General features: G+C 35.3%; 2 protein-coding genes across 2 annotated transcripts; one reads left to right on the top strand and one right to left on the bottom strand.

Moving 5' to 3' along the window:
• Positions 1-1,739: 1,739 nt before the first annotated feature.
• pes (pescadillo) lies at positions 1,740-16,614 on the bottom strand. Its single transcript, XM_079608577.1, has 15 exons — positions 16,344-16,614; positions 15,945-16,024; positions 14,129-14,282; positions 13,395-13,504; positions 12,289-12,460; positions 12,067-12,156; positions 9,569-9,685; positions 9,387-9,464; positions 9,206-9,295; positions 5,478-5,608; positions 3,430-3,555; positions 2,731-2,915; positions 2,512-2,648; positions 2,197-2,364; positions 1,740-2,066 (listed from the first exon to the last, which is right to left on the bottom strand). Exons 1-15 carry the CDS (start codon positions 16,365-16,367, stop codon positions 1,986-1,988), a joined length of 1,743 nt encoding a protein of 580 aa, XP_079464703.1. The 5' UTR covers positions 16,368-16,614; the 3' UTR covers positions 1,740-1,985.
• Positions 16,615-17,752: 1,138 nt separating this feature from the next.
• p2rx2 (purinergic receptor P2X, ligand-gated ion channel, 2) lies at positions 17,753-23,786 on the top strand (the record flags this gene model as incomplete). The annotated part of the gene is made up of 12 exons (XM_079606281.1): positions 17,753-17,946; positions 18,482-18,617; positions 18,851-18,922; positions 19,036-19,111; positions 19,834-19,930; positions 20,007-20,087; positions 20,944-21,082; positions 21,187-21,317; positions 21,871-21,961; positions 22,047-22,112; positions 22,348-22,425; positions 23,442-23,786. 12 exons carry the CDS (start codon positions 17,753-17,755, stop codon positions 23,535-23,537), a joined length of 1,257 nt encoding a protein of 418 aa, XP_079462407.1. The 3' UTR covers positions 23,538-23,786.
• Between the last annotated feature and the right edge of the window lie 1,960 nt (positions 23,787-25,746).

The following is a 25,746-nucleotide window of genomic DNA, read 5'->3' as shown; positions in this document are numbered from 1 at the left end:
AGCCATCTGATGTGATGTGCAAGCACCATACACTACTACTTCAAAAGTCTGAGGTCAGTAAGTTAAAAAAAATTTTTTTTTTTTTTTAAATTGTACTTAATCCTGTGATCAAAGCAAAATTTTCAGCAGCCATAACTCTAGTGTCACATGATCAGAAACATTCTAATATGTTGATTTAAAAAAAGTAGTGCTGCTTAAAGGGGTGGGTGAATTTGTTAATATACTTAACAAAATATTTCACTTTTCTGAAAAGTTCAAAGCAAAGGGAGATATTTTCTTTTATAGAAATTGCTTTTTAAGGACTACAACAAATGGCTGGTAGGGACTACACGACATTCCTCTCGGGTTAGTGACATCACTAACCCTAAAATTTACATAAACCCCACCCCGGGAACACGATTTATAGATGATCAAAACAGAATATGCTCAATGACTAAAAGATAACACATCAGCTACCTAAATTCACCAACTAACTATTCAGGAATGTTGTCTACATGTTGTCACTTCTTCTTGAGTCTCTCCATCTTTCTGACTACAGTATGAACATAAAAGGCTAAAAGTTTTTGAAATTTTCAGTGCATGTCTGTGTGAGGTAAAAGGATACAAGCTGTTGAAGCCCCGCCCCCTGTGACGGAAGCAGCAGCTCATTTGCATTTAAAGGGACAGACACAAAAACGGTGCGTTTTTCCCTCTATGGGTTTTCCTTACCCTCAAAAAGTGACAATTTTAACATGCTATATACTAGTAAAAATATCTGTTTAAGCTAAAACTTAACATACACACTCTGGGGACATCAGAGACTTATTTCACATCTTGGGAAAAGGGCATTATAACACCCCTTTAACATTTTTGTGCAATCCGTGATACTTTTTCAGGATTGTTTGATATAAAAAGTTCAAAAGAACGGAATTTATTTAAAATGCATCTTTTTTAACAATATAAATGTTTTTAGTGTTGGAATAATTACATTTAATGCAACCTAACTCAAAAGAATTTCATTTTTAAAACAATTATACCGACCTTTTGAACCGTTTTTTATCTTACCCTCCCCAAACGTTTGAAATAACAGTTTATTATAGTTATAGTATAAAAGTATAAATATATATTTAAATCTTACCTTCCACTAATTTTTGTACTAGTGTTTTATTATAGTACAGTATAAAATCATTCATATTTTTTTTAATCTTACTGATCCCAAACTTTTGAACTGATATTTTATTAAAGTATAGTTCATTCATTTCTTCTAAACATCTTAATGATGTAAAAGTTAATATATTTTTATAGTAAAAAAAAAGTATAATAAAAAAAAAAATCTTCTTTCATTAAATTGGTTTCTAAACACTCTACACCATAGGAAGGATGTGCTTGACTGTCTGCAGTCCAGATCGGTCTCAATTGAAAATGTATGATGACTCATGAAAAGGAGAATCAGAAACAACGATGACCACAGACTGCTGAGCAGATGTCTTTTATCAGGCGAGATTGGGCAAAAAGTCCACTTGCAAAAGCAGTGAAAACTCAGAAAGGTTCAAGAGAATTAACAAATCTCAAATTCTTGATTTTATTGCATTTTACAAAATGTCCCAACTTCTCTGGATTTGGGGTTGTACTTACAATACTGTCATACCAGCTTGTGGTCAGCAGTTCGTTTTAGGCAAGTTGATTCTAAACGCAATTTCATTTATCACAGCTAGTACAATTTCACATGAAACAAAAAAAATAAATGAAACTTTCATTCATTTAAGATAATAATAATCTTCTTTTGTTTATTAGAAATGTGTCAAACAAAGTTAGGCCAAACACAAAGACAGACAAGAAATGCAGAATGAAAGCTCGGTAGTCACTGAAAATGACATTGAGTTCAATGATTCATGTACAATCCCCATTAAATGATGCAAGGAGTTGAAACAACTCCTCCAAGTCTCTTCACAGAGGGGGGAAAAAAAGCACAAGAAGCCCTTTTAATACATATACAAATCAGTCCTTCAGCACTTTTTCTTTTTCTTCTTCTTGTCTTCCTTGCTGGCGTCATCATGGGCTTTCCTCTTAGCAGCTAGCTTGTTAGCCTGTTGGAAAGTTGCATTAGATTCATGAACAATAAAGTCGATCAAGGTCACTGGAGCTTAAATAAAAGGCCAAATGTAGGTCAAGCACCTTTTAAAAGGTCCCGCCACAACTATTTCTACGCAGTCTTACCTCTCTGACGTTTCTCTTCTTGCCAAACATGATCTTGTCATAGAGGTATTTCTCTCTCTTCTTCATCATCATGATGGCCAGCCTCTTCTCCTCTGCTTTCTCCTCTTCTGCCGCTCGCTTACGGTTTTCCGCTTTGGCTTTCCCAGGAGTCACCTTTACTGACAAGCTCTGAGGGAGAACCAGCACATGACAAACTTTTACATTTATTTAACATATTCCTCTAACTTTATGGGTTTAAATGTTGTTACTTATAAGTGCGTAATTTCGATGGCGTCAAAAAGCGAATCTGCAAAAATGACTTCTTAACTATCGTACCTTTCCCCGAGATCTCTTCTCCTCAATTTCAGCTAGATTTGCCTCATCTTCAGCCTCTTCTTCCTCCTCACTTTGATCATCTTCCTCTTCGTCCTCATCCTCTTCTTCCTCCTCCTCTTCCTCCTCGTCTTCGGTTTCTGTGAATAGTAAATTTGTGAAGTCAACAATCACTCAACATTCACACAATCATATCAAAATGAGTACGGCAAAAGCCCTCACGTGGCTTCTCTCCTCTCTGCAGGGCCATGAGCTTGAGCTTCTCAGGAGGCACATAATCTCCCTCAGTCTCCTCCACGAATGGCGACAGATGGGGCGGCAGTGTAACTCCCAGGAAGTATTCCTCTACGGGTAACAGTATCTTAGCGTTGACAGAGTCATACACCCACTGGGGCTGGATGTAGTACCTGAATAATGAGAAGTACAAGAATATACATTATTATCACCAGCCAATCATTTTTTATATAATATATACTTTTTTTTCGAATTGTTGCATTTCAAAAAGGCATCTGAAGTTATAAACTAAGTGCAATGTAGTGTTGTGTACATACAGCCACTTCACAGTACTAAATTGAGTTCTTTTTCACTGCTTATGGAGTATAAACAGTCAAAACACACAAAATAATGTCAAAATGCCAGTATTCACGCAGTTTTAAGTGAAAGTAAATAGTTGAGAAAAAAATACACGTGTAACAGTATAATGGGGTATTAAAGTGACAGCAGCCGAATATACCTGCTGCCAAATGATGAGATAATTAAAAAAAATATCTATATCTGGCAGTTTTTCCTCATGGCATCTGTCAAAATTGTGGCCAGTAAAAATGCTTTGGAAAACCACTAGCCACAGTGGCTGGTGGGCAAAAAAAGTGAATGTCAAGCCCTGAATATTATGCATAAAATCAGAGAGAGTTGGTGTCAGACCTGTTGATATACTGTGTGTCAATGCTGGGTCTGTCCACAATGTGATGTGTGATCGTTTCGTCTTTGGCATCATATGTGCTGCCAATGCACAGCGATTTATCCCAGGACACCTCTCCACCGAAACACCTGCAGAATGGAAGACATTCTTATACAAAGACAAAAACACTACATTTGGTAAAGTAAAACTACACATACTACTATAGCCTTAGAAAAACACATCTATGAACAGTTACTTGTAAATCACAGAGTAAAACCAATCACATTGGAAACTTATGACACTTTCCATAAATAGGGACTTTGTAAAAAAATAATAAGGAAGATAAAATAAATTTTGTTTTTGCTTTTATACAAGGTTTGCCATTTTAAAATCTAATGTTTAGTTTTTGCTGGGTTTTTTTCAAATAAAATTAGTGGGTACAACTAATAATGTTTAGGTGTGTGTTTGTGTGTACATGCACACAAACAAATAAAATACAAAATTTTGCCTGAATTAATGAAGTTTGGTAGCAAATGGTTGTTTGTAGTTACTGATAAAATTATATTTTCAATCATTTAAAGAAAAAAATATTGATTAGATAACTATTTGATTACAATAACTTTGATTATAGGGTTGAATAGTTGAGCTTGATGAATAAGAGTTGAGAAAATTCAATTATTCCTTCGTGTTCTCACCATGCTGTACAAATGATGTCACAGAGAACGATACATTTTATAATAATGGAAAAACCTAAGCTAAACGTTACATGATTTGTTAGTTAAAAAATATTTCTCTAAATATCAATTAAACAGTCACAATTATGACATTATAGCATGATTTGTATTTGCCGCATACATTTGAGAAAGCGAAAACCACTGAGATGGGACAAATGTAGGGCTGAACGATTAATTGGATTTGCGATAATATCGCGGTATGATAAAACGCGATTTTCTAATCGCAACGTGCACGATTTGAGGTGGTCACGTGACGCGAGCGAAAGAGCGGAGAACTTGGCTGCATCAACTTTTCATGCTGTCCTTTAACCTGTTGCACAATGGCATCTGGCTCGACGGAACAGTCAGAAACTGACACAGCTGAGACTTTAATCTCGAAGAGGAACAGCACGTCGGTGAGCAGAGCATGCTGTGCTCCCGTTGCTACTTGTTTCAGCACTTAAAAAAATACCACAAATCAATGTATGACAGTTGTACGACCAAAATGCCAAGCACCAGTGCGCCCGACAAGCCAAACACCTCAAGACAGGGATCACTGACCGAAATGTTTGAAAGTGTCACTCCGTATGAATGTAATTCAAAACGGCACCGGGAAATCACTCGGCAATAACCGATTTCATAGCCAAAGATATGATGCCTCTCAGCACGGTGACCAAGCCTGGGTTCGTGGCATTGATAAATACGCTTGATAAACGGTACAGTATACCCTCCGTACATACTTCAGTCAGACTGCCATACCGGAGCTGTACAAAAAGTGCAAAGAGACTTGCACTCGAGCAGTAAGATAATTATAAATTATTTTTTTCTTAAGACGGTAAATTTTGCACACAGTGTTTACAAAGTGCATGCCTTTGTTTAAATTATTTAAATGCACAGTGGCAAAGCCACAGATGTTTCTGTAACGAGCAGTTCAATAAAAATGTCATTTATTTCAAGTCATAGGCTTACATGTTTTAATTTAATTCTAACAAATAGGCCCAGCCTATGGGAAAGAACATTTCACACTAAATGCATCTAAGATTGTGTTGGTCATATTTAAATCATTCATTATATTTTGTTGGGGAAAAAAAAGGATTCATTTTTTTTTTTTGCATATTAAATCGCAAAAAAAGAAAGAAAAAAAAAGAAATTAGATTATTTCCCCAAATCGTTCAGCCTTAGACAAATGCAAATATTTTTATGTTAATTTTACTAGATTATCAAAAATATCCTCTTAGGAACATCGAATTTGTGCCTTCATTCCTTTGAAAAAACAACAACACACCAATTTGTACCCTATTTAAGGAAAGTGCCATAGATAGAATGATGTGTGATACAAATGAGCTGGCATGTCACACCTGATCACAAAAGCCAGCGATTCCCTGGGAACTTCTCTGTTTAGGAAAAACTTCAGGCCCTCGAAGAACTTCTTCTGTTTGATCTGCTCATGTTCCATCTTCTCTCTCTCCTCCATCTTCTCCTGGTCCTCCTGTATTTGAAAGTGCATATTTCAATAAAGCTCAATAAAAGCTGCATTAAATAATGAGGACAAAGTTCACCTGCAGTCACGCTGGTTTCATCAGAATGTTTTTTTAACACCTTCACCGTGTAACCATAGCAACAGTCTCCCTCAGTGAACATGAAACATGAGGTCCGTCCAAAACAACAATTAATCAAACCACGGGTTAAATGCTTCACTGACTGACGTCTGGTGATGTGTGACTAAATAACAAGCGTCTTGTGACACTTTCTTTTAGTGAACTTGAAGAGTGGAAAGTTGTTGTGGATTCATATAGTTGCAGTAATTACAGAGGCCACGTGTGCTTTAGCTTTGAGTTTGCTACAATACAGCTCTGCTAGACGCTTTCTATATTCTGACCTGTGAACCACTTTGAGCTGAATTTTATGAAAGGTGCTCTACAAGTAACTTTTTTATTAGTTATTCAATTTAAAAGCTTTGAACTTTGCATCACGGTTTCATGTCTTCCATTTTTGCCTCAAACTATTTTTTAGCTATTTTAGGTCTAAACAACAATGATATTAACATAAATTGTCCAAATAATCACTGGTTAATTTGGTTTTTAGTAAGTGTACAGGTATTAAAGGGGTCATTCACTGTTGGCAAAATGGACATTTAAGAAAACTTGGCTGCCTATGTGGTAGAAAGGCGACTTTAAAAAAAAAAAAAACGTTGCTACCAGACTAGAGAAAACATAGAAACGAGGCTATGGTCTTTCCTTTTCCCAATTAGGTAGGAAAACTTCAAATCCCACAATGCACTGGATGTTACTGTCCAAGGCCACTCCCACCAGTCTGTTATAAGCTTAGCACCTTGCTTGAGTAGGAAACAGGAAACACTTAAGCCGCGTTTCCACCGCAGGAACTTTCCCCAGGAACTAGGAACTTTGGGGTGGTACTCGGTGTGTTTACACCGCAGGAACCAGGGTCTAAATGAAGTTCCGGGTAAATATTTCCCCCTCAGAAAGTCCCTGCTGGCGAGGTAGTACTTTTTCAAAGTTCAGGAACTTTCGGGGGTGGGAATTGTGCGCTGAACGTGCTGATTGGTCGTGTTCACGCCGCATTTTGACTGGAGGACTCCACGCAGCATTCTATTTTAACCGGCATTTTTAAAAATCTATTGCGGTTCGTGGCTTCATGCGCGAGAGTTGTCCGTCTGCAAATATGGAATTTAATTTTTTTTTTTAAACACAGCTGGACCGACGACGAGGTTACGTATTTGTGTAACAGGAAATTTTCTGCGCGTTCGTCCCAGCCATCTCACATTCATGTCCGCAATACATCACAAACACAACTGCAGCACAATTTTAATCTCCTCCATACTTATTATAAAAGTGGCGCTCAAAACTGATTACTGTGCGTCGCAGACTGGGAGGAGCAAACGCGCGCAGTTTATAATCTTCCCGGTACTTTAGACCGCGGTGTAAACGCAGAAAGCAACCGGTCTGGGGCAAAAAAAGTTCCTGGGAAAAAAGTTCCTGGGACAAATTGTTCCGGGTAATTTCGGTGGAAACGCGGCTTTAGAAAACTTTTAGTCACAATAGTATTGACTTGTATTGCTCCAGAGTGAAAATTCAAAGAGTAAACATTTAGCAGGAGTGAGTTACTTTCGGTTTCACGTGAAGAATACAGCGTGTTGTAAGCAGTGACTAAAGGCTGCAAAGAATCGAAAATACGGAGAGAACGCTGTGAAGGAAAAATCAGAAAAACCTCTGTTTATAGACGCCATTTCAAATTAGACTACTATGAACAAATCTGAAAGAAAGTGCTGTTCCGTCAGTTACACAAAATACAAAAATGTACAAAAGTGTGGAAGTATAATCTGTTGTTTTCACGAGAGCCAAGGAGCTGTCAAAAATCATGCTGCAAAATGCATCCATTCGGCGGACTTTTGTTGACAAATACATGGGAATATTTCAGTCCAGGTAACATGGAGAAAGAGTAAACACTGTTCATTTACATATACTACCGAAATATGTACTACCAAAAGGGATTTAAATACCATGCATATTGATAGAGGCTCTCTGATGCCATACAAAACCCCACCTCCTGGTGTAATCGGGAACACCGGTGTTGTCTAGGGGTGCGCCGATCCAATATTCGGTATCGGTATTAGTCCGATACTGGCCAAAATCACTGGATCGGATATTGCATGAATCGCGGGAGTATAACCCGATCCGATACGATTACGTCCCTTAGTCCTAAATTGTCATACAAATGCTTAACAACACCTGAGAGACATGCCGTAAAGAGAGATGAGCAACATGCGTCACGCAGGGTTGCCAGATTTTCACATACAAATCCCGCCCAATTGCTTCTTAAAAATAGCTAATCGCGTTTTGGGGTGGGAGAGACCACGGACTTGGCAACACTGGCATCACGTGAACGGTAGCTAGAGGTGAGTGAGGTCGACTATGAGTGAGGTAAGCGAGCCCTCTCAGCATTTGTCCCTCCAGAAAAACGCGATTATGCGATCGCATGATTCAATGCAAAATCAGCCAAAGTCCGGATATTTATGCGGGGGGCGCATTTTTTCAAATACGCCGCACTTTCGCCGCATAAAATGGAGATTTCCGCGCGCAAAATATGCGGGCTTGCATGATTTCATAATCCCTGCATTTTCGTTGCAAAAAGTCACATATATCTTAGCAGAAAGTTGAAAAATGTTGCGTTTACTTCACACAAGCGCAGCCATTTGCCCTGTTGCTATGGGAACGTTATGAAGTGACGTAATTGCACGACATCATTGAAAAGCCGCAAACCCCGTAATGCTGATGAAACCATGATGAAGCCCGCAAATCATTCTCATTTGCCAACAAACATAAGCGCAAAAGACCGCACAAAGCAGTTTCCCAGTGTGTTACATGACAGTGGGGGCAAATTATTTAGTAGGCTACTATTTTATTTTGACCACAGGCGGAAGTCGACGCTGGACAACCACTTTGTCATTTTTACAGAAGTTGTAGCATATTCATTTTGTAAAGCTACAGAACTTGTTCGACTCATCAATGTTTTGTAAGTTTGAGCCATGTGTTTAATTAAGGTCTGAAATAAAACAAGATGAGAACTTAAATATTCCCAGCACTTTATGTGAGGTAGTATGCTTGCTTATCATAGGAAGTAATAAGAAATGACTCTTTACATTAAAGTAGTAGCCTAGTGAATAGGGTGTTGGGGGAAAACATTTTTTTTCTCTTTTTCATCAAACCGCAGTTTTTGCAAGTTCCCGCAATTTTTGCAAGTTCCCGCAATTTCATAGCATAAAATTGCATAAATATCCCGCATATTCGCATTTTTTTCAAGAAAACGTGCTGCATAATCAAGGATTTTTGCCCGCAACAATCACAAAAAAACTCTGCGTTTTTCTGGAGGGACTTAATTATTAAGTTATGTCAGCTGTGTGGAATATATGGTATTGTATCGGTATAGACAGATACTCAAGTGTGTGGTATCGGACATGAAAAAGTGGTATCGAGCCACCCCTAGTGTTGTCACATGTTTATTAACCAATGGGAAAATGTCCTCACTGTGACATCCCTTAAAATGAAGACCGCGGTCACTCGCTCACCCCTTCAGTAGGGAAATGGTCCAGTTCTGTCTCCTCCTCCTCCGCTGATGGGACCATACGGGCCAGACTGGCACTCAACGCTGACAGTTTCTGTAGGGAGATGTGAAGACGCAAGTTTTAAACACACTGTAATATTTGGCACAAGTTCATAGTGATATGAAAAGAGAAACTAGTCTTATACCTCAGTATAGCTTTCTGAATCCAGGGCATAATCTTCTTCAAACTCTGATTTGAGATTGATCTCTCCTTGTCCATCAAGCTAACATTGAGAGAAAAAAGAGAGATATTCAATTCCCAACTGGAACAAATTCGAATTTTGCTACGGCATAGTATTAAGGCATTTAAAGGAAGCACATCTGATACCTTGGGCGGGTAGACAAGGTTGAGAGTCTGGTAAAGACGGAAGTTGACAAAGCCAAGCAGTGTCGTGTAGAATTCGGTAAATGTGGCCATGACTCTGTAGTCCACATCTGTAGGGTGCTGAGGGACACAGGGACAGGGGTGTGTTATATTAAACGGCCATCATGAAAGACCTCAGCATCTAAAATACTGCATTATACTAAGACACTGCCTCAGATGATCAATGATTTTAACATAGGTAACAACTGATCTATGATAAAGACACCAACGTTTAATAATTCCAATTCCTTAATAATAATACAAATAAAAAAATAGTCGTTCATTAGTCCATTTAATTAAAACTTCATCTAAAGCTCACTTGTGCAACCCAAAACTGCAAACTTGGTGCGTTGCAAACAGTAACAACTTATCCTACTGTTCAAAAGTGTGTAAGATTTGTTGTCGTTCTTGAAAGAACTCTTTTATACTCACCAATATTGCATTTATTTGATCAAACATATGGTTAAAATAGTAATATTGTAAAATATTATTACAATTTAAAATAACTTTTCTATTTGAATATATTTTAAAATGACAATTATTTTCTGTGACCTCAAAGCTGAATTTTCAGCATCATTACTCCAGTTTTCAGTGTGATCCTTCTAACATGCTGCTCAAGAAACATTTCTAATTATTATCAATGCTGAATTTTTTTTGTGTAAACTGCCATCATTTTTTTTTCACGACGACTGTTTGATAAATATAGTCCAAAACAACAGCATTTATTTGAAACTGAAATATTTTGTAACATTATAAATGTCTTTATCTCTATCAATTTCAATGTGTACTTAAAAAAAAAAAAAAAGAGTATTAATATTCTGTCTAAATATAAATGTGACAGTTTTGCCCCTATTTGGGATCAAACCTGCCTCAAGTTTATTTCAGGCATGAAAACAGGTCAGGGGTAAAAAAGGTGAGAAGGATGCGGCATATATCCCCCCCCCCCCCCCCAAAAAAAAAAAAAATGAAACAACAACAACAAAAAAAACAACTTGTAATCTGCATTGGCATTGTAGTAGGCTACCAGTGTTTCTCACAGGATTTTTGGATCACTGTGATGAGTGGTCCTCTGCCACTCTAGGGGGGTTCGGGGGCATGCTCCCCCGTAAGAAAATTTTGTGCTTTTTAATGTGAAATTCATCAATCTGGTGCAAATTAAACAAAGAAAATTTCAAAACTCTTTTAGTTACAGTGTCTGTCTACATTACTACTACAATAATAGTTATAATATTAATCCCATGATAGTAATAGCCATATAGCCTATTGTAAAACAAATGCACTGAAAAATAAAGGAAACTTTCATAATTAGTTTTGTACTCATTTCTATACTTGAAAGAGTATATTTCTATACTTCACATTAAAGATGTGATTGGGCTAGCCCAGTGTCAATCAAGAAAAGAACCAATGGGCCGCTGATCTACGTATTTCATCGGGTCTCAGAGAAAAAAAACTATTTACTACTACTATTTATCCCAAAAATGCCCCAAACCAGTCGTCTGTATGATAATCTGAAACAAGCACTGGTGAGCCGTTGTCCTGCTTCACTTCACAGATGCTGAGTGAAAGGAGAATTATAGAATGAAAGGATATTCATTTATATGACACTTTATTAATCAGGAGAACAGTTTGTTCAGCGCGTCATACGTCGTCCTTTCAGTTTCGGTTTTCAATCGATCAAGTTTTTTCACGTTCTCTCGATAAACCACCCCTTTCAATCCGATCGAAATAATTTGTAATAGAGCTGACACTGAGTTTTTAACGGGTTATGTTAAAGCCCTACTTGTTATGTTTTTATAAAATATCTATAGTGAATGCATTATCATATCACCGTATTATTTACCGCCATGCAACTGCGAGCCACAAATTAAAGCTTGGCGAGCCGCATGAGGCTTGCGAGCCGCGCAATGAATACTTGTTCCTGCTCGCTCAGCGCTCACGGCGCCCGCGCCCACTCGCGATATTATCTCGCCCACTTCTATGTCAAAATAAAAAATAATGACATTGGCAACATCGCTGTCTGTATCTGACAGGACAGTTAACATTGTAAGCTAACTTACCTCAGGCTTGCTTTCCGACGTGCGGTTCTTTGTTCGGCAGTGTGTCCAGTTCTCAGACTCGCGGTGTAAAAGACTTTGAAAACATTTCTGCCCTAACGTTACTCTGACTCGTATTGGCTGTCATGTTTCGGCATTCGGAATGATGATTGTTTTTTAAAGCTTATAGTTTTGTAAAGTTTATGGTAACTTTATAGGGGATAAATGCTGGCCTCGACCTCGAACACCCCCCCCCCCCCCCCCCCCCCTAAAATATTTTCTCATCGGATCTGCACAAATCACGTAGGTGACCCTTTTAGGTTTTAAAACGGCGAATTTCGCCGAAAGGTGAGGAGTTTTCATGCCTGTTATTTTCATGTGTGGTACTTCAGTAAAATAGGGTGGGAAAATCAACTATTTTATACTCACATCATGGGCAAACTGATATGGTATGATCCATGTGATGGTTTGGCCCAAGACCTCTGCCTGGTAGTAAATGCCCTTAATGGAAAGAAAAACCTGAAGGAAAAAATTATAATAAAGAGTCAGAGAAGTGATTGATAATAGACTGTAATATTAATTAATAATTTAAAAATTCTTCTTTCTTTTTTAAATTCACACTTTTTACTCTTAGCATATGTAATACAACACCTTTCTCAGGGAGCGTGAGGAGATAACGTAGTTCATCCACTCGACACTGAGTCTCCGGCACAGCTGAATTGTCTGAACGTGGCATTTTCCCGTGCGAGCAAATGTAGAGAACAGGAAACACATAGAGAGGGAATCGTCTACATCTCGAACAGCATCAATGAACGTGGGATATCTGGAAAAACAAACTTATTTTATAAACTGTACAAATGGAAATGACAAAACACGCATAGAAAAATAGAATAAAATAAAAAAAGTTGATCAATGTGGCAGCTGAAAAAAACAAAGTGAAATTTGAGATGAAGCTAAATATGGTGGCAGATTTTATAAAAGATTTGTTATGGTAAAATAAGTTGGACATTTCCCCACTCAAGTAGATGTTAGAGGAAAACCGGAAAGAAGGCTGCACTTATCAAGCAATTTCATGGTATTTTCTAGTGAAATAGTATAAATTGAAAATACAAGCCCAATGTCTTTATTGTAGTCATAATAGTAAAAAAAAAAAAAATTATACTTTTATTCAGCACGGATAAATTAAGACCGGAAGGGCATTTATAATGATACAAAAGATTTCTTTTGAACTTTCTATTCATCAAAGAATCCTGAAAAAAAAAAATGAAAAAAAAAAAGCATTGTTTCCATCCAAAATAAGCTGTAATAATATTTCACAATATTACCATTTTATCAAATAAATGCAGCCGGGTTGAACAAGATACTTTCAAAAACATTTGAAAATCTTACCGACCCCAAACTATAGAACGGTAGTGCATGTTCAACTTGGGGGGATAAATAAATAAAAACTTCACATTCAACAGTTGCAAACAGAGGCAGACGGACGGATAAGAGACAAACGGTCTACGAGACAGACAGTGAGTCGGGCCAAGATAATTAAAGTATCATATTCTTATGAGACTTTTTGGATTTCTCACAACTGATCTGTTTTGTGGACAGGGACTCTTCCCAGACTCACAACAGTGTTTGGACACAAATAGGTGCTTATCACATAACACTGTCTGGACACACAGAAAAGTCTTTAACAGCATGTTGTTGAGCCAGAGAGCTGAAGTGTGTCCTCTGCAGGACACAGACAGCACTGCATTTACACTCACCTCTCCTTGATGATGTGGTCCAGTTTGTACACAGGCTTGTTCTCTTTCAGTCTCTCCACTCCACCCCACTCAGCCTTGCCATAAGCCTTCCGCAGTTTACGCACAAAAATCTAGAATCAAGTAATATACAGTGAGTACACAGACTGTCTGAGGGTGTGCAAATAATACTGCATACCGGTAAGTTACTCCTAGATATTTATCAGTCAATCAAAAAAGTCTAGAAAAACATGAATTCAATGCCATAAGAATTAACAGATCTGATATTTAACACTGATGATTTATTAATAATCAGCTGGGTACATATTTATGTCAGTTTTTTTCTGCTTTGAATATAATTTGGCCAGGTCATGTTTGTAAATGAGAAGATGTTCTTAAACAGTTTACCTGGATAAATAAAGGTTAAATAAAATAACTAAATACATAAAAAAAAATAAAAAAAAATGATATCTGCTAAATTTAAGGCATGTTGTCGGATGCCCCTTGTGAACATATCCCTATGCCTTAGGTTCAGCGATAAAAATGCCACTGTGAACGCCCAGCTAAATTTATTTATTTATTAGTCCGGACCAAAAAAAAAACCAAGCAAACCGAACTACAAGTGTGAACGCACCCTTATATTATCATTGACATTTCTAAAATAAAAAATGTATGCAATTCAAGACTTGAGGATGAAAAAGTGGTCAAAATAAGGATTAGAGAAAGCGGCTGTAAACACACAGCAGCATTTAGCTTACCTTGTACTCTCTGAACTTGCCAACGATGGGCTCATGCAGGAGGAAGCGGATGTCTTTCAGCAGGTAGAAGGTCCTAGGGGCCGTCGAGCCCTTGTTGACCTTCTTTTTGTGTTTGGGCTCATGAGGATAGATTCCTTTCAAGATACATAATCGCCTATAAAATGAGATGCATGTATTATTTCACAAAGAATTTTATTAAATGCATAAATATGAAACAGAGCAGGTTACAGTACATACATACATCTGTGGTTCATAAACACCAGGGAAGAAATACTAAAATGATAAAGCTAACTAACTGCCCTTATAAAATAAGTTTATAAGTGTGCAATTAATATACTACTTTTAAACTAAAAATAAGTATACTTTCAGTCTACTTTTCATGCACTTCTCAGAAATATACTTAAAATTACACTTAAATATACATGACTTATACTGATAGAAAAATCTAAGTATATTTAACCTATAGGCTACTTGTATTCAATCTTATGATCGAGATATACTTAAAAGAATAAATAAATATTCTCAGTATACTTGGCTTGTAGTTGTGTTTGTATGTATGTTGTGTTTACAGGCTACTCTTTTGACCAAGTAGCTGGTAAAATACTTTTTTTTTTTTTTTTTTTTTTTACATAGTTTTACATGCTGTCTTATCAGCTTACATTGTATGAAAATATTGATTCATAATGAAAACGGATATGTTCCTAATTCTGAGTATGTGAATTTTTGTGTAGGCTAATCCACTGGTAGTGTACATGTCAGTATACTCAAAGTACAGTTAAAGGTATAAGTATAAAAAAATATGACCTAAATAGGAACATAGTAGTATAGGCTACTTCAAGTGCAAAAATAATATATAAATAGTAAACTACAAGTATGATGTTAATTTCACTTACATACTTGCAGAATTAAACTACTAAACTTGTAGTTTACTCAAGAGTATACTTCAAAGTGTATTTTCATAAACTAAATTTTTTTTTATTTGACTAGTAAACTATCAGTATACAGTATACTAAGTTCACTTGTAGTTGCAGTCCAAGTGAAAAACGTAGTTGCAAACTAGTTGTGTACTCAAAGTTGACTACTGTTACACCTAAAGTATACTTAAAAGTAGGGCTGTAAACGATTAATCGAATCCAAAATAAAAGTTTGTGTTTACATAATATAAGTGTGTGTATGGTGTATAATAATTTTGTATATATAAATACACACACATGCATGTATATATTTAAGATTTTTTTTTTTTTTATATAAAAGTTCTATTTATATATAATATAAATCATATAAATATACATGCATGTGTGTGTATTTCCATTTACAAAATAATTATACACAATACACATTATGTAAACAAACTTTTATTTTGGATTTGATTAATCGTTTACAGCCCTACTTAAAAGCCCAATTTAGACTAGTATTAAATCAGTACACTTAAAAGTATACCACTAGTAAATTGATATTAGTATAATTACTACATGAAATTCAATTGAACTAAGTATACTTAATAAAATTAACTTATTTTTTGTAAGTGTACATAGTTGAGAAGATGGCAAAATAAATAGGCTTAATATTATCTTTTAAATACACTTTTTTGCTGATGTCAAAGGTCACGTGTCCAATCGAACTCTAAAATATCAACGCACAGATTTAGTTGTCATTAAGAAGCTAGTTAACAAGCAGCTAAAACCACTGACATACACTGCAATTAATGTACATAACGTTACCGCGGAATAAAGTGTGTAATATGGACTATACAATTATATAATATATGATGAATGTAAAATGACCAAAACATCAGCACAGTGTTTTGTTAACTAACCTGAAATCAGCCAGACTCAGACTCAGCTTCTTGCGGGCTTTATTCCTGGTGATGTAGTTAGTGGCTGATCCACTCTCATACTACACAAAAAGAAATGACAGGTTAGCAAGTGCTCTGTATGATTATACAGAAATAAAGACCCATTTTCACTGCGTGTCAGATCTCATGATGAATTAGGCTTAATAACCCTTATTAAATTCGTCAAGCAAAGCAGCAAACAGCTGAAAAATCAAGTCACAATTATGCTGTAGATATTCATACATATCTTTATCATATTTAAAATCTTAGATGTAACGTTAAACAGTATAATGTGTTTAAGCACACACACGTCTGCAGGGCCTTGCGCTCATCAACACATGTTTTGTTTACCGACAGTTTTGGTCTGAATCGCTGCCTTACCTTTTTCTTTTGTAGTCCGCCCATTACAGCGGATGGTATTTCCACTCGACAAAACCTAAAATAAAACCTATTGCAGTAAAACTGTTGAAAGATCCCAGATCAGAGCCAGTAGTAACGTGCTTCTTCCGAACACACGTGTTTTGTGTGACGTCAGTCGGCTGAGACGGTAGGACCCTTGAATTGTGCGCCCGCAGAAATGCCTGCATAGAAATGCATGAATGTGTCGTATCGTATCATGCAGGGTCGTATGTCTGTGTAATACTGTAACTGCATGTGTAATATTATTACTATACTATATATAATATGTTTATATGTTCATTTTACCCAACTTAAATAATTACCCAACGTATCTAAGGCATAAATGAACAGCTAATACATTTAATATATAGGCTAATTGAATTGAAAATGTGGTCAAATGTAGGCTCATGTAGCCTATAGTATTTTTTATGTAGATTCTATCTATCTATCTATCTATCTATCTATCTATCTATCTATCTATCTATCTATCTATCTATCTATCGATCTATCGATCTATCTATCTATCTATCTATCTATCTATCTATCTATCTATCTATCTATCTATCTATCTTAGGGCTGCATAACGATTAATCGCAACTAATCGTTTGCAGAATAAAAGTTTTTGTTTACATCATATATGTGTGTGTACTGTGTAAAATAATTAGGTATAGGCTATATAAATACATAAACATACAAACACATTTTGTTTATATAAATAAACGCTATATAAATACAACAACATACAAAAACATACAAATACAAACATACAAAATACAAACACAAACATGCATGTATAATTTTAAGAAAAAAATCAATTTATATATTAAGGATTTATAATTATATATAATATAAATTATATTTAAATATAAAAATGTATATAAACATGTAAATATTTTTTAAATATATACATGCATGTGTGTGTATTTATAAATACATAATTATTTTACAGTACACACACATGATGTAAACAAAAACTTTTATTCTGCAAACGATTAGTTGCGATTAATCGTTATGCAGCCCTACTATCTATCTATCTATCTATCTATCTATCTATCTATCTATCTATCTATCTATCTATCTATCTATCTATCTATCTATCTATCTATCTATCTATCATCTTAAATTGCATTTATAAATACTTTTTATGCAACAAACAAAGATAGTCTACCTCATCATCAAGTTTGCTGCTGTTCCATAGTCTAAGCTTTAGTAAAATTACACAAATCTGAATTCTTTCAATAAAATAATAAACTTGATCATAAGCAATATTTAACCACAGAAAAAAGGACAAGGCTGCCATTTCAGGAGAGAGAGAGAGAGAGAGAGAGAGAGAGAGAGAGAGAGCTGTAGTACAGAAAGGGTATCACCATACAGCATCAGTTCAGCGGTGAATGGTGGCGCTTAAGACATTAATTTTGCAGGAACAAGAAAGGAATTTTACAAAAATGGGTTGTCTAGAATTCTTTAAAGACTTTTTCCTGGGTTTTTGGGACTATGAGACTCCACAAGTTATGGTGGTGAAGGACAGAAAACTAGGGGTCATATACAGAGCCGTGCAGTTCCTGGTGATCACATATTTCATTTGGTAAGAATCTACTTTCCTCTGTCTCTGTTTTTTAACAAAACAATTACCTTTAGTCAATCAACAAAATTGATACTTTTATTTGGTCATAAAATATCTTTATTATATTTGCTTCTGAGGTAGAAACTGCTGAACAACAACACGGAAACTCAAAATAGAGTAATATCAATGTCTCTTGAGTTTGTACTATAAACCTTTGCCTGGAGTAGTTTATTTTTCTGCATCTTGAAGAAGACAAAATATATGCAGTAGAAATAGCAATAAATAAGTGATATAAAGATTAATGCATCCTTATATAAATATTATTAAATGTCAAATCTAATTAGCTTACTTAGTTGTTATGGTTATTCACTGAAGTTTTTACAGAATAAGAAATTCTGTGAATTTATAGTTTTGGTTTTTGCATTTTCATTTATAGCTTTGAATATGTTTAATCTTCTAATGTTGATCTTATAGTTCACACAGCATTTATTCTGTTATACCCATGAAGGTGTTTTGTTTTTAAAGTCTGGATTTCTGTTATGTTTTATGTGTGCAGGTATGTATTTATCAGTCAGAAAGCGTATCAGGAGACTGAGACGCGTCCAGAGAGCACGGTGTACACTGAGATGAGAGGTGTGGCCATGCTGGGAGACTTCGTTCAGGACACTACAGAATATGTCAGACCATCTGAGGTGAGAGACCAAAAAATAATTAATAAACTGTACATAAATTCATAACAGTATCCGTTTTTTACTTGAAGAAAGTTTCCAGGGCAGACCAGTTATCCTTTATTACTTCAGATACTGTAAAGTGATTAGCTAAATCATATTTTCCCTGCTAGATCATCATATATACTCTTACTTGGTCAGCATTATATTAATTGGTTGTAAATTGATTAGAAACAAAATAATTTCTTCACGCACAGGGTGGTGATGTCATTAGTACAATTCTTAGAAGAGAAGTGACGTATGATCAGACGCAGGGCGCATGTGCCGAGGTGAGAGCAAAAACTTAACAACAATATATATACAAAGTATTCATGGTTTGGTTGCATTGGTTGTAATGCTTGGTCTGAGTCAAACAAATTTTTTTTCTTCTGTGCTTTTTCAGCATTACAGTGTTGCCAATGCAAACTGCACAGAGGATTCTGACTGCACTCAAGGGGAAATTGATTTTGATGGTCATGGTGAGGTTTACATTCATAATACATACATAAATACAAACATACATACATACATACAGTGGGGTCCAAAAGGCTGAGACCACTAGTTTAAAGTCACCATGAAATAAAAATTTTTCAATAAAATAAATTTTTTTTATGGAATATTCCAGTATCTGTGCACATTTTTTTTTCTTCATATTTCCATGTAATCTTTAATCAGAATAACTTCCCTCGTGTAGAAGCGACATCTCTTCTCTTCTCTGATGACGTGTTTACTGGCGAGAGGGCGGGGCAACCTGTCACTCACATGAAATCCACCAATAGCAAACCACAACTATCCAATCAATTCCTGATGGACAAAATCAAGTCCCGCCCTAATTTTTTTCTTGTTTGAGAAACTGATACACTTGTTGCAATCATCACAATAGGGAAGAAAAGACAATCGCAACTTCAGTTTCGTGCCGACTTTAATATTAAACTTGATTTGATGCAATTTCTCAATACAAAAAGAATTCAACATTGAAAAATGAAAATGTATATGAATGTCAGAATTTGCTATAATTACTGCAGCACAAATGATTATTTTTGTATTTAAATCCAAATCTAAATAAATAAACTTAAAACATTGATAATTAGTTTTTTTCAGTTGATGGCACTGTATAAATATGAATACCAAAATCACTTCAGCAAGTCTCAGAATAGTTTGAATATGACTTATATCAACATGTGAAGTTGTTTTTGAATAGGACAAAGAACAGGACGGTGTATACCGTACTACAATGACACATTCAAGACCTGTGAGATCAAAACCTGGTGTCCCATTGAGGAATATGCTGTCGTCAGGTATTGCGCTTTAATTTATTGATCTGTCAAAAATCAAGCAGAGAAACGCACTCAAATGTCTTTTCTTTCTCCACAGGGAACCAGCTTTGGAAAAAGCCATTAATTTCACAGTGTTTATAAAGAATGCCATCCATTTCCCAAAGTTTAAAGTTCTGAGGTACGGTTATGAGTTTCAGAATATCTCATAAATCAGAAGATGTTTATCCAAATGCTTTTTAACGTTTTACCAAAATTTGAATTTTGTGTGTGTAATGAAAAATGCATATAGAGTGGCATATTTTTTAGGCCAACTCGTACATTAGCATGAACACAGGTTCCCTCTACAAAAACCTAAAAGGATTTTTCCATTGGCTTTTGGATTATTGTAAATAAGTTCTGTGACCAGCAAAAGTGAATGTTTCTCACACATTTTGTTCATCATGATAATCTTGAATGAATTTTGAAATCTAAAAACAAGGAGTAAAATGCTAAACGTAGGCTATAGAACGACACCATGGTCACATGACTACCCAAGTCTTTGGGATGTGCTGGAGAAGACTTTACAGAGTGCTGGACTCTTGCATTGTCATACATTGTTTTAATGTTATTTCCATCTAGAGGTGCAATCACTTTCATGGTTGATTAAGAAATGAAAAGCTACACACTCCGTCAATTAGGGTTAGAAGAACTGTTGCCAAACATGTAACATGCTAGAAACATAATAATCACTGCAATAATGATCCAATCATAAACTCTTTAGCATTTGCCTATTTAAATAAACAGCAACTTTTTTCCCCCCCGAGCAGTGTATCTTGAGCTTGTGTAAACCAAAAACCCATGAACTTCAGGACAATAGAACCGGAAGTGCTAATTCGTTTACGTGTTCTGGCCTACAAAAAAAAAAAAAAATTTGCCTGCAGCACTCTATAGTAAACCATGATCAGAAATTCCTATATAGAGTATCAATCAATCTATTTGTGTTACTTGATCTTAAAAATCTGTTGATCTAAAGTGAAGTTGCCTATGGTTTACAGGGGCAATATCAAACCAAACAAGCCAAAGAAGTTGTTACGGTGTCATTATCACCCAGAGACCAACCCTTATTGTCCAGTGTTCAGCTTGGGCTTCATCGCAGCGCAAGCTAGAGAGAAATTCAGTGAACTTTGCAGAACGGTATGTATACGGTCTGTTGTCAAACAGCATACCAATAGTTTCTCTGCATTTTTACACAGTAACCTTTCCGTATGTACGTTTAATGTATGTGTTAATGTGTCTAGGGCGGAATAATTGGCGTGTTAATTAACTGGAAGTGTGATTTTGATGTGGATCCTTCAAAGTGCATTCCAACATATTCGTTCAGAAGTCTGGACATGAGAAAAAACCTGCCCAGCTCCGGATACTACGACAGGTACGGCTGCTATTCACGGCTGGGACAATTAACAGGAACTTCCGGAATTTATTTAAAATGATGATCTGTTGATCATTAACATTACAATAGCAAGCATATCCAGGACTCCCAATCCTGGACGTGTGGCTTAACACATTTTAAAGTAAAGTTCTCTGCTCTGGGAACCTTCATCCATCAAAAATCATCTTGCATAAGGAAAATAGAATTATCAATATTTTCCTCTATGAATATTTTTTTTTAGCATGCTGTATTTTAAGATTAATAAACAGTGCTGGGTAACTGATACAGTTAAGACTACAGTTACATTTTTTAACTATTTAACATTAGACTACAGTTACATTTTTATAGATTTCATGATTTTTTTTGTCTTTTCGGTTTATCACTTATGTATGTTCGTAAGGAAAGTGGATTTTGAGAAAATATTTTTAAACTAAGGTACCTTTGGACATAAATGCTCTGATTTCATCTAATCTATAATTTGGGCAAATAGTGGTTTCATCATTATTCTACAATAATAATTCCGTATCTCAAAATATATTTTTTTACTTTTCAGGTTTGCAAAATATTACCATAAGGATGGTGTGGAGTACAGAACCCTCATTAAAGCCTATGGGATTCGCCTGGATGTCATTGTTCATGGACATGTGAGACCGTACAGGAAGTACATTAGTGCCTGTCTGACATGCTGACTGCACATACGCCTAATATTGAAACAATATTTCCTTTCAGGCAGGAAGATTCAGTCTTATTCCAACCATCATCAACACAGTCACGGCCATGACGTCAGTAGGAATTGTAAGTTTTTGCTGAATGCATATTAAAAACATGGTAATTTGGGGTTAAAATGTGTGAGATAATGACAGTGATGGCAGACATAAACACTGCAAATTGCATTATGGGAATGATTCTCAGGTTTCGCTCACAGTGAATCATGCGTAGCCCTGATGGAAAAAGGAAAGTGGCATTTATGGACATATACAGCTTGTCCTCATGCTTGATCTCAGGAAATGTCTAATTTTCTCTCGTCTAGTGCTCTATCATCTGTGACTGGATCATGCTGACGTTTATCGATAAAAATGAAGTCTTCAGTGATAAGAAGTTTGATGATGTAAGTCAAGCAGGATGGAGAAGAAATTGAACCGACACACTGTAAAAAAATTGGTGTAGGATTTACTTTGAAACAATTTTCACTCAGAAAATGCTAGTAAATTAAAAAAATAGAGTAGCACATTGAGTTAAATGTGAAATTATGAAGCTGAACGTTTTCATAGTAGAATTCATTTGTAAAGCATATTCCAATAATCTTTTTTTATTTACAACTTGTGTGTGTGGTTAGAATGTTAGAGCAAATTTTAGAGACTTTTTTTTTTAAAAGAAAACTTCAATTGCGAGATATAAAATTTGAATTTCGTGACAAAGTCGCAATTGCGAGAAATAAAGTCAGATTTGCAAAATATAAACTCGCAATTCTGACTTTTTTTCACAATTTCGAGTTATAAAGTCAGAATTGCAAGATATAAAGTCAGAATTGCAAGATATAGTCACAATTCTGAACTTTTTTTCCTCGCAATTCTGACTCTTTTCTCGCAAGTTATAAAATCAGAATTGCAAGATATTAAGTCAGAATCACGAGATTAAACTCGCAATTCTGAGAGAAAAAAATATGCAATTCTGAATCTATAACTCGCAATTGGGATTTTCTTTCCGCAATTGCGAGTTTATATCTTGCGATTCTGACTTTATTTCTCGATTCTGACTTATTTGCTAGTTTATATGTAAAAAGTTGCAATTACCTTTTTGATTATTCAGTGGCGAAATCAAGCTTCCATAACGTTTCTAATATGACTAATATCAAATATTCGAAAGAGTTTGGCAAATCAGACTATAAATGTATCAGCAGTATTTTTTTTATGTTACATTATATTTATGTTCTCTAATTATCATCTGTTTGCCTTCATGCCATTCCAAACCACTGACTTTCTTTCTTCCATGGAGCACAAAACAGAAATATTTCACAGAAAATAACGTGAAAGAAAGTCATCCAGTTTGATGGAACATGATGGTTGATTATTTTCTTTTTCTTGAACAGGTTAATCAAAAGCTGTTTCTATTTTGTTTAACCAGGTCTCCAAGCAACCAAGTCAGCCAATGACAACAGACCTCACACTTACAAGCTATGGCTCCACCCACTCCGACCTCTCAGATGGTGTGCCACTGTAAAACATCCCGCCACCACCAAAACTGCTCCAGTTATAGAGTATAGTGCAATATTTTTACCTAAAGGACTGGATATTTTCCTGTCTGAGAAAAAAAGAAGTGTGGAATACAGCACAAAATGCCATATCTGAATATAGAAAAGCTTCAAAAAACATGTAAAACCACATACGTAGCTTCGCTTCAATAAATATTAAACACGGATCAACAATTGACTTGCTTTTTAAATTCATCTACTCAACAGGTTTGCATGTATCTCCCATCTTTGAACAGTCATGGAACATGTTTTACTTCTGTAAAGTGACATTATTTCAATTAAAAAGAATACGCATTAAGTAAAAACTCATTGAATATTGTGTTTCATACAAATGTGTCACATGATTTGATTTCCAGGACCTTGATGTTAAAATATTGACACATATTTTTCTTTGGAATAGCGTGCTCAGACAAATCCCACAAAATAAACATGACGGATTTTGATTTCATGTCGACTTTAAAGTTTGACGCTGAACTTAACTGGTGATTTAAAAAAAAAAGTCGGTATGAAAAGGAAGTTGTGAGTCTGTTCTTCTCTATTGTGACGGATATCCGAGTAAAATGGCTTCTCGAACAAGAAAAAAATGTAGGATGGGACTTATCCCTCTGGAATTGATTGTATCATTGTGGTTGTTCGCTATTGGTCGATCTAATGTGAGTGACAGGTTGTCCCACCCTCACGCCAGTAAACACATAATCAGAGAAGAAAAGAAGAGTTAAAAAAAAATAATGATGGTCACAGATAAATCATTTATATTAAATATGGCAATACTGTTCCCAATGATCACCTCCTTTCCGGGAGCCTACATGCATCAAAAATCATCTTGCATAAGGAAAGATGAGATGGTTTCTCCGAAGAGAAGCACTCGCACCGCTAACCTGATAACAACTCCTCTTGTGATATTGGTTACAGTAATTACATTTCAGGGAAGCGAAATTGCGTCTGCCCAGATCTCTAAATGTGATTAATAGAAACCTATCGATTTCTGCAGCTCACACATTTGAGGTTCATGGATCAGTCTTTTAAGTAATGATCAAGGGTGCATATAAAGCCTCATCTCCAGACAGGACAAGAGACTGAAACCAGATGATCAGATGACCAAGAGGACGGACAGACAAATGAACTTAGCAGGACTATACCGCTTGTGTGCAGCATTCTTATATAGACTACTTACAACACTTTATTAAAATTAGAAGACGAGTAAATAATCTCATTCTAATTTCAGAATTTACCCATATTGTTGTGTTGACTGCATTTGTCAAACCTAAACCATTCAATTTTTTTTTTAAGATTTACAACCATTTTTTTATGTATTTGAAGCATCTTAAGCTCACCAAGTCTCCATTCATTTTATTTAAATATAGTAAAAATTATTATAGTGAAATATTACAATTTAAAATAACTTTGTGTATTTGTATATACTTTAAAATGTAAAAGCTGATTTTTCAGCATCATTACTCCAGTCTTCCGTCACATAATGATCACGCACATTATATGATCCTTCAGAAATCATTCTAATATGATGATTTACTGCTCAAGAAACATTTATTATTACTGTTAATGTTGATAACAATTGTGCTTAATATTATCATGGAAATTGTGATACTTTTTTATATTATTTGTTGAATTTAAAGTTCAAAAGTGCAGCATTTTTTATAACAATGTAAAAACTTTTGATCAATTTAATGCATTCTTGCTGAATAAAAGTATTCCTTTACAATAAGGTCTCATTAGTTTATGTATTGACCAATACATTTGTTACAGTATTTATTAATCTGTGTAAATGTTAGTTAATAAACCACTGTTCATTTCTATAGTTCATGTTAGCTCAGGTCCATTAAATAATATTAACAGATACAATGTTTGATTTCAATGCATTAATAAATGTTGAAATTTATATTATTAGCACCTTTCCGAAGCTCAAGGTTGCTTTACAAGAAAAACAAACAAAAAAAAAAAAAAAACAGATTAATAGATGCTTTAGAAATACTCTCCATTGTTAGTTCATGTTAACTAATGTTCAGAAATGGAACCTTATTATAAAGTGTTACGAAAAAAAGAAAATAATTTAATACATTTAAATATACTCACTGATCAAAACCTTTTGACTGGTTAAGTTGATCAACAACTCCAAATCAACATTAGTGATCCCCTCCTGAATTACTATGCAGCACTTTC

The sequence above is a fragment of the Phoxinus phoxinus genome (assembly GCF_949152265.1).
Source record: "Phoxinus phoxinus genome assembly, chromosome: 3".
In the NCBI taxonomy this organism is placed as follows: domain Eukaryota; kingdom Metazoa; phylum Chordata; class Actinopteri; order Cypriniformes; family Leuciscidae; genus Phoxinus; species Phoxinus phoxinus.
This window is presented reverse-complemented; position numbering and strand designations above follow the sequence as displayed.

Coding starts and splice junctions, on each gene's coding strand:
- pes (XM_079608577.1), bottom strand. CDS start 16,367: ATGGGCGGACTACAAAAGAAAAAG. Junction 2,916..3,429: donor GACACACAGTATATCAACAG/GTCTGACACCAA, acceptor CTCATTATTCAG/GTACTACATCCAGCCCCAGT. Junction 2,365..2,511: donor AGAAGAGATCTCGGGGAAAG/GTACGATAGTTA, acceptor GTTCTCCCTCAG/AGCTTGTCAGTAAAGGTGAC.